The 9,252-nt window shown below is 35.9% G+C and overlaps 2 protein-coding genes across 2 annotated transcripts in view; one reads left to right on the top strand and one right to left on the bottom strand.

The window, feature by feature from the left end:
* CLDND1 (claudin domain containing 1) overlaps window positions 1–2,393 on the bottom strand; it is a 16,814-nt gene extending 14,421 nt beyond the window's left edge. The window contains exon 1 of the mRNA XM_077774823.1: window positions 2,311–2,393. The gene's annotated coding sequence lies outside the window, so the exon portion shown is untranslated. The remainder of the gene's footprint in view (window positions 1–2,310) is intronic.
* On the top strand, window positions 2,184–3,550 carry GPR15 (G protein-coupled receptor 15). The gene has a single exon (XM_077774820.1). The coding sequence runs from the start codon at window positions 2,218–2,220 to the stop codon at window positions 3,298–3,300; it is 1,083 nt and encodes a 360-aa protein (XP_077630946.1). The 5' UTR covers window positions 2,184–2,217; the 3' UTR covers window positions 3,301–3,550.
* Window positions 3,551–9,252: the final 5,702 nt, after the last annotated feature.

The raw sequence follows: 9,252 nt of genomic DNA, 5'->3' as shown, positions 1-9,252 counted from the left end.
TTTATATTTATATTATATATTTATATATATCTATAAATGTATATAGATATATATAAATATAGTGTTTAAATATTCTATGTTTACCCCATCAATCCTTGTCAAGTAAATATTGTCCTACTTCAAACTATTTGACAAATAAACGATGACATTAAATATTTAAGGCTTACTCAGTGGGAAAGATTTCTATCCCAGAAATGTCAAAGCATTAATTAGTTTTTCTCATCTACAGCCTATACTTAGGGAAATATGTGCCCCCTATGAACAACCCAGAGGTGCTAGGGGAACAAAGGAAGGCAGAGCCGAGTCATAAATCAACTTCTGAGTGATTTGCTAGGGCTGGCCCAGATAAGGGGAGCCCTCACCCTTCCCTGACCTACACACCCATGCCTGAGACTGAGGTCACATTAGAACACATCAGGAAAAAGATACAAGAAAGGGGTACAGCAGGCAAGATCAGTCTTTTCAATATATTAATTACAAGAGAAATAAAAATTCAGTAGAAATGACTCCAAATGTTTAACAATGGTGTTTTAATTCATAGGCATGCAATTTGCTACGCGACAATAATATCAGCCTAAAACTGTAACTTTCACAATGAAACCAGATGAAGGGAAAGAGAGAAAAAAAGAGTCTTAAGCTACTTTGGCCAGTAAAGAACTGAAATCAATGGAGTCAATTTCAGAATTTATAGTTCACTATAGTGTTTCTAATATAAAAAGGAACAAATGAGAGAAAACTACGATAGGACCTGTCTATGTTAGTCTGTTTCTCAAATGCTTTGAATGAACCCCAAATCTTTCTTTTATAGTGCCTGAACTGGCAACTCCATTATACTGTCACTTACTAGAGGTCTGTCTCTTTGCTAGGTCAATCATCCCAAAAGCGAAGTTCACTGGTACGTGGAGGTACTTAAAAAAAGCTGTAGCTCAAAAGCTAAAAAATTACTGCTACAGTAGTGAGGTGTGAACAAGAGAGGATCGGAGGGGACCCAGAGTCTGATGAAGTGTAGTTACATGAAGGTAGAGAGAAAATCTCCTAATCAAGGATGTTTATTCTAATAAAAGAGAACTTGGCTGGTTGAATTACCAAAGCAGATATAAGACTGTAGGGCACTTGAATGGCTCAGTCAGTTGAGCAGCCCACTCTCGATTTTGGCTCATGTCATAATCTCAGGGTTTGTGGGTCGGAGCCTCACAGAGATCTCTTTGCTGACAGTGCGGAGCCTGCTTGCGATTCTCTCTCTCTCCCTGCCTCTCTCTCTGCCCCTCCCCTGTTCATGCACTCTGTTTCTATCTCTCTCTCAAAATAAATAAGCTTAAAAAAAAAAAAAAGAGTTTGTAAGCTACATAAATAACAACAATCCCTACAGCTGAACCACAATGAATACATACTTGCTGATTATACTAGATCACAAAACCAAGAGTCTTCCTGAATAATTCAAGTAAACTAACATTTCCAAAGCATCTTTCATGTGCAAGGTACTGTGTTAATGACAGTGGAAAATTTTTAAAAATAATAATAACAGCACAAGACATGATCCCAGTCTCTTGAGGATTTTTTAAAATGCATTGAATGAAACAGGATTAATTATGCATAAAGTGAAAGAACAAAATAGGGGGAAAGAATCTCATTCTTTCATTAGAATCATTATGCTTGCTGTAGATGTAGACCGGTACGACTTGGGAAATTTTCAATTCACTCTTTCTTCAGTGAAAGACTATTTTCCTCACTTTTACCAATGATGTGAATAAAAGAAGTATCTTTGTCATCATCCATTTTAAAATTGTAAAAGAAAATAATATGTGAAACAGAAAGCCAGATCAAAAGGATTTTCAGCGTCAGAAAATCAAAGTATGTCTTTAAAGTAGGTAAGGGAAAAAAGGTAATTCATTTCCTAATTTCTGGATTTAAATAAACAAACTGAATATCTTGAAGACAGAAGTCAAAAAGCACCCCAGTCTCCAGAGCAAATGCAAATAAAGAAAACCACAACCACAACCACCAAACACCAACCAGGGTGGTGTTCTTTCTGAGGATTGGTAGAAACTGCGTTTTTTTAATCTCTGTTTTTATAGTTGTCTCAAAATCTTTTAAGGGGTGGGGTGGTGGGGAAGGGGCAGCCACTATATAAAAGAAGCTGCCCTGAGGTTTTTAAAATTTATACAAAAACTTCCTAGGTAACTAAACGTAATCAGAGCTGGCAGCTCATCTTTAGTGATGAACCCAGAAGCAACTGCGTTTTATGTGGAATATTTCTATGCTACGAGCCAAAATCCTGATATTGAGGAAACCCACTCCCATGCTGCTTACACATCTGTCTTCCTTCCCATCTTTTACACAGTTGTGTTCCTGACTGGAGTGCTGGGGAACCTAGTCCTCATGAGTGCATTGCACTTCAAACGGGGCAGCCGAAGACTGATCGACATCTTCATCACCAACCTGGCTGTGTCTGACTTCATTTTTCTTGTCACGTTGCCGCTCTGGGTGGATAAAGAAGCATCTTTAGGACTGTGGAGGACAGGATCTTTCCTGTGCAAAGGCAGCTCCTACATGATCTCAGTCAACATGCACTGCAGTGTCTTCTTGCTCACCTGCATGAGTGTTGACCGCTACCTGGCCATCATGTGCCCAGCTGTATCCAGGAAATTCAGGAGGAGAGACTGTGCCTATGGAGTCTGTGTCAGTGTCTGGTTCATCTCCTGCCTTTTGGGTTTGCCTACTCTTCTGTCCAGGGAGCTCACCCTAATTGATGATAAGCCATACTGTGCAGAGAGGAGGGCTACTCCAATTAAACTGACTTGGTCCCTGGTGGCCTTAATTTTTACCTTCTTTGTCCCTTTGGTGAGCATTGTGATGTGCTACTGTTGCATCATGAGGAAGCTGTATGCCCATTATCAACAGTCAGGAAAACATAACAAAAAGCTGAGGAAATCCATAAAGATCATCTTTATTGTCGTGGCAGCCTTTGTCTTCTCCTGGCTGCCCTTCAATACTTTCAAGCTCCTGGCCATTGTCTCTGGGTTGCAGCAAGAAGTCTACTTTTCCTCATCTTTTCTCCAACTGGGCATGGAGGTGAGTGGGCCGTTGGCATTTGCCAACAGCTGTGTCAACCCTTTCATTTACTATATCTTTGACAGCTACATCCGCCGCTCCATCTTGCACTGCGTGTGCCCTTGCCTGAAGAACTATGACTTTGGGAGCAGCACTGAGACATCAGATAGTCACCTCCCTAAGGCTCTCTCTAACTTCATTCATGTAGAGGATTCTGCCAGAAGGAGGAAGAGGTCTGTGTCGCTCTAAAAGTCACTGCCATCAAGTTTACCAGGCAAAATACGACTCCTATAGGCCTTGAACTCTGACCTAAAGGTTCCTGCTTGGATCAATTCCTTTCTTCATGATTGTTAATGTGCATTCAGGCCTTTTCCTCTCTCAAGAATCATGGTACCTTGACCCACACCACCCTTCATATTGGGCTTCAATTTACATCTGAAGGGTTCTGCCCACTTTCATCTGGTGAGAAACGTGGCAACAATGCACATAGCAAAAAATATACCTGTGCCCTTTAATTAATTATTACTGAGTAACAAAGTAAGAGTCTGGCCTTAATCTTTGGAACTTTGTATGGTGATTCTTTACCGTCTTCCGATGTTATCTTTCTCCCTAAGCCATTCACAGTAACTTTGGAGTGGCAACAAAATCATGGGGATAAAATCATTCTGTATTGTGTTTATGATTTGCGACTTCCTTTATCACCTGGTCGTCTAGAGTATTTTAACAAGAGAACACAGGGCAAAGTTTGACCTTTATTTTCCTTGTAAGATATACTGGTAAAAATGTATCTCATTATAATGGCATAGTAACTACCTTCCAAGAGGGTTTTACTACCCTCTTGTTTTCATTGATTTCATAAATTAGGATATGACTTTGCTTTAATTGCATGCTTTTAAGTACTAGTTATTAAGTTATCAAATGAAAATGTAACTACTAATATAATTGGAGGTCATCAAATGCTTAGTTACATCATCATGTGTATTATCATTTTGTATTTTAAGTAAAATGTTCATGTACCCATTTTCTATAGCATCATTTGCTTGGTGTATATAATTTCAAGACTTTGTTTCAGTTATATAGGATCATTTTGTATTTTAAATAAAATATTAGTGCTACACATTATAGTATCATTTGCTTGGTGTATATAATTTCAAGACTTAATTCAGCAATATAGGAAGACAGGATGCTCTGTATTTCATTGAAGTGAAAAATACATACTGAAGATGTTACTGATATATTATATACATGTTTCCAAACCCAGAGACTTTCCTGAATTCTTTCACCCAATAAATATTTATTAAGTCTACTCGTACCTATACTCCTTTTAAAGACTTTGAAGTGAAAAACATGTAATTAGCAGCAACCACAAAAGGCTTTTGTGACAGAAAACATACTATTGTGAACATCTTTTGATTTAAGAGAAAGTGGGTTATGTTTTGATCCTCAGGGCTGAGTCAAATGAATTACTATTTTGCTTCTAAATATTACGTTTGAAAAACAAAGAAAGCTTAGAATCTTTTTAGAGACTAGATAACTCAAGTTCATCATATGTCTTTCACATTAAGAGAAATCTCAAATATTGGGCATATCATAATCTATTTAGAAGTTGAAAATAGTTTTTTGTTTTATAAATTGGTTAATTTATTAATTTCTCTTTAACCTTATTAAATAAAAATGTAATCTCCTTATTTAAGTATTTTTCTATGTTGTATTAATTTCTATCAATACAATTATTATTAATATTGGTATTATAACAGCTTTTTAATACTTTATCATAGATATAGAAAAAAGGACTATAAATCATAAGAAATAAGGTTTCTTGGAAAACTTTAAAACTGAATTTAAAACAATTAAATAGATATCCAAAGTTAAATAAAAACAAACTACAAAAGATAGAAGACATTCACTTTTTAAAAACAAATCAGCAAAAGCACTGTTACTAATCAGGCAAACAAATGTCCTTGAGAAATATTACTTTTAAAAAATAGTTCAATCAATCAGGTAAAGTATTTGTTAGGAAATGAGAAAAATTGAGTTATTACATTCAGCTTCATCCTAAATGTTGGGACATTGAGTAAATCATTTTAATCTTTCATACCTAAGGGTAGTTGGTAATAACTATGTCTACAGAATTCTCAAGACTATCATAAGACTAATAAATATAAAAGTTTGTTTAAAATATTGAGTTAAAAGTTATTATATGAAGCTATTGGTTCCTATTGTTAATTACTGAGTGTTACTTTAAAATTACCAAACTACGGAGGCACCTGCATGGCTCAGTCAGTTGAGGGTTGAGAATCCGACTTCGGCTCAGGTCATGATCTCTTGGTTCATGAGTTCAAGCCCCTCTTAGAACTCTGTGCTAATAGGTCAGAGCCTGGAGCCTGCTTAGGATTCTGTGTCTCCCCCTCTCTCTGCCCCTCCCCTGCTCATGCTCTGTCTCTCTCTGTCTCTCAAAAATAAATAAAAATGTTACAAAAATTTTTTAAAGAGTTTAAAAAAAATAATAAAATTTCCAAACTATAGTATCAAGTGACGCTCTCATTTGACAAATATTAAGAATGTGTCTTCTGTTTCATCTTTTCAGTTTTTGCTGAGAATGTGTAAAACAACACTGAAGAAAAATATATTGTACTTTTTAATACCTTAAGTAGATATGCTAATTTTGTGCCTTACAAAAATCTTAGCGTATTGCATATTTTATATCCATAATGTTCCACATTGGAAGGAAAAGCAGATATAAATTTATAGACAGAATAACTCTGATAGTAAAAAATTTAAAACTTGATTAAGTTGATATGTTACGATGTCATATACAGATTCTTCTGGTACGAAATGTAACTTACATTATAATAGCATTAAAAGGTTTATTATCAATTATATGGTTAGGTCTCATTTTGCAGATTTTTAAACCATGATATCCCTACGTTTTAAAACCAATTTATTACATACAGATACATGTAGAAACACAGCTTACCAAACTTTTTATTATCTCAAACTATTTGGAGAGCTGCTTTGTGGTAATTTCATGTCATTGTTAAAACAAATTAACACACATTGCCATGAATTTCTAGAAAATCAATCTGACATCCTAACAACCATGTCTGGCCAGTTACATCTAAAGTTAGATTAAAAAAAAAAAAAAGACTTAATTAGAATAAGAATGAGGAAATCATTACATTAACCTTATTTGTTGTCATTTTTTAAAGTGGTCCAAAGCAGGGGCGCCTGGGTGGCTTAGTTGGTTAAGCGTCCGTCTTTCGCTTGGGTCATGATCTCGCGGTTAGTGGGTTCCAGCCCCGCGTCGGGCTCTGTGCTGACTGCCAGCTCAGAGCCTGGAGCCTGTTTCAGTCTGTGACTCCCTCTCTCTCTGACCCTCCCCTGCTCATGCTGTCTCTCTCTCTCTCTCCTAGAAATAAATTCAAAAAAGAAAAAAAAGAATTACCGGATCATACGGTAGTTCTATTTAAAAAATAAAATAAAATAAAATAAAAAATAAAGTGGTCCAAAGCTACTGTCCAGTCTTCAAGGACAAATATAAAAGGATAGCCATCCCCCAAACATTTCTCAAGCAATTTTTCTTTGAACTCACCACAAAAAAGCTCTCCAAGAAAATCTGTATGTCGTCAAATAACTTGTAATTAATTTAAAAATTGATGTACTCAAGGTTCACACAGTCACAAACACACATTTACTCCATTTAGGCCACACTGAAAGAATAACACTAACCTGATCTTTCTGGAACGCCCATAGTATGTCCACTGTAACAAGCCAAAATCACCTCTGAATGAGAGTAACACTAGTGAGAATAAGTCTTAAAGGAAGCCTATGTGCGTGACTGCGGGTGGATATTACTAGGGGTCACGAGTTAATTTTTAAATAGATGCAGAAATGCACAGGATGATGGTGAGCTGAGTGAAAGAACACTTCTCCTATGATTCATCTTGGCTCCTCTAATCATTCTCTATTCCTCATGGCAATCTCAAAAGTGAGAAATGACTCATTAGGTGTATGTGCCACAGTGAATGGGAGGTCTCAGTTTTCCTGCAGAGCTCATTCAGAAAAGACAAGCAATATTAGAAGAATTACAAATTTACCTGTAGAGGAGGCACTGGTGTAGCCAGCTAGCAAGATGATGGCCGCCAGCACCGGGAGAGAAACAAGCTGGAGAGAAAAAGGCAAAGGATAATCCCAACCATTTGTAAATGGTTATTGGATTTTGCCTTCCACAGAGATTGGTATGGGATGGGTTGTCTGTGACAAATGTCTGTTTTTATTTTAAGTTATTTTTTTTGAGTCAACATTCTCTGTTTTTACCAAGTCTATGAGTAAACAACAATGATCAGACTTTACATATAAGTGGACAAGGAAAATCAACAGTAACAGACAGTGTCACTGCTGGTTGTCTTTGTCATTTCCTTTGTACAGTTACATTTCCTAAATGAAATTGCATCCTAAGACTGCATCCTGCAACATTAAAAAACAAACAAACTTACTTTAAATATTTAATGTGCCAAATTGTTAATGAAGTGAATATTCTTATAGCAACGTAAGTCACAGTAGAATATCATCTCATATGAAATGTCCACTCACTAATCTGAAAGGGGGGGTGGGAAGTATTCTGTTAGTTGACAGACATTATTAAAGGAAAAAGCTCTTGGTTTAAGTATATGAGTAATAAATGTATAAGACCCAAAGGTATTTTAAAATTACAGTTGACCATTTTAGAGGCACCTGGGTGGCTCAGTCAGTTATGCATCTGACTTAGGCTCAGGTTGTGATCTCACAACTCTTGAGTCTGAGCCCTGCATGGGGCTCTGTGATGACAGCTCAGAGCCTGGAGCCTGCTTCAGATTTAGTATCTCCCTCTATCTCGCCCTCCCCCGCTCACACTCTGTCTCTGTCTCTCTCTCAAAAATAAATGTTAAAAAAATTTTTTTAATTATGGTGGATCTATGACCACATGTGATTAAGTTGAATTGTAGTTAACTTAGGTAAGGGCCCATTTAAAGAATTTATGATAAAATATTCATAATATTTCTATAATGTTCTACAGATTTAGTACAGGTTATAATCATCAACCTGACATCATTCAGTGACTTTCTTATTTGCTAATTAAGAAGATTTAATAATTAGCTAGTTTCCTATCACTGCCATACTACTGAGAGTTAGGCTTCATCTAATAGTACTTTGTGATATCAGCATTGATGAGAAAAAAACATTTTTATCTGCTATTTCCTATCAATTCTGATTAGAAAGATTTCATTTCCATCTTATGATTAGTTCAACATGAAATATAAATGGTCCTCCCTGCTAGAATTCTTTATGACCTATGCTTTATAAATGTACCCTTCCATTTGCTCTTAATTATATACAAGGCAGAAGATATAAATATTCTTGTGATGTTCATAGATCAAGTAAAATATTATGCATCAAAAAATATGTATGACAAAAAGACTGCTTTTAATTCATAAAAAATTTTCTGAGGCAATCTTCAACAAAGAACTTTACTCTTTATAGAGTACAGAAAGTATTTAAGAACTTTGCATTGCAAAATTATCGCAAATCTTTAAATCTGCAAATTCTAGAAGAGCATGTAATTTACTTCATGTAAATTTGATACAGTGTAAGCTGTGCAGAGTTACTGCATAAAGCAGAATTGAAAGGTCAATGCTGGGTGTTGGGCCTTACCCAATGATTATTTGCTCATCACATCATGGGGCAGTGCTTTAAAATTGATTCCTCTTTTATGCCACAGACGGTGGAGTTCCTTGAAAATAGTCAGTAACTAAAAAATCAAACCGTTAATGCAAAGTGTCTATTGAACACAATGCACTATGATAGTCCAAAATTTGTTAGTAGAACTGATGGATTCCAGAACAGGCATATAGCAGTCACTTATTTACAAAGCTCTCTTTCACACACACACACACACACACACACACACACACACAAATACACAACATGTGGTGTACAAATGCAGCTGATGAGTATCTGTTGAAACTTGTTGCTAATATTCAGTCTAAAGTACTTGAGAGTGCAAGAAAGAAGACAATAAAGCAAAGAAAATATACAGTAAGCAGGAAAAACAAAATAAAACGACATATGTAAATATATCAATAATTACAATAAAAATATAAGTGGATCACAATGCCCTATTAAAAGGTTGAACAAATAGCCTATTTCCACAATCACCATATG

Source organism: Crocuta crocuta, unplaced genomic scaffold (genome assembly GCF_008692635.1).
Source record: "Crocuta crocuta isolate KB4526 unplaced genomic scaffold, BGI_CrCroc_1.0 scaffold6, whole genome shotgun sequence".
Classification (NCBI taxonomy): Eukaryota; Metazoa; Chordata; class Mammalia; order Carnivora; family Hyaenidae; genus Crocuta; species Crocuta crocuta.
This window is presented reverse-complemented; position numbering and strand designations above follow the sequence as displayed.

Coding starts and splice junctions, on each gene's coding strand:
- GPR15 (XM_077774820.1), top strand. CDS start 2,218: ATGAACCCAGAAGCAACTGCGTTTTATGTGGAATATTTCTATGCTACG.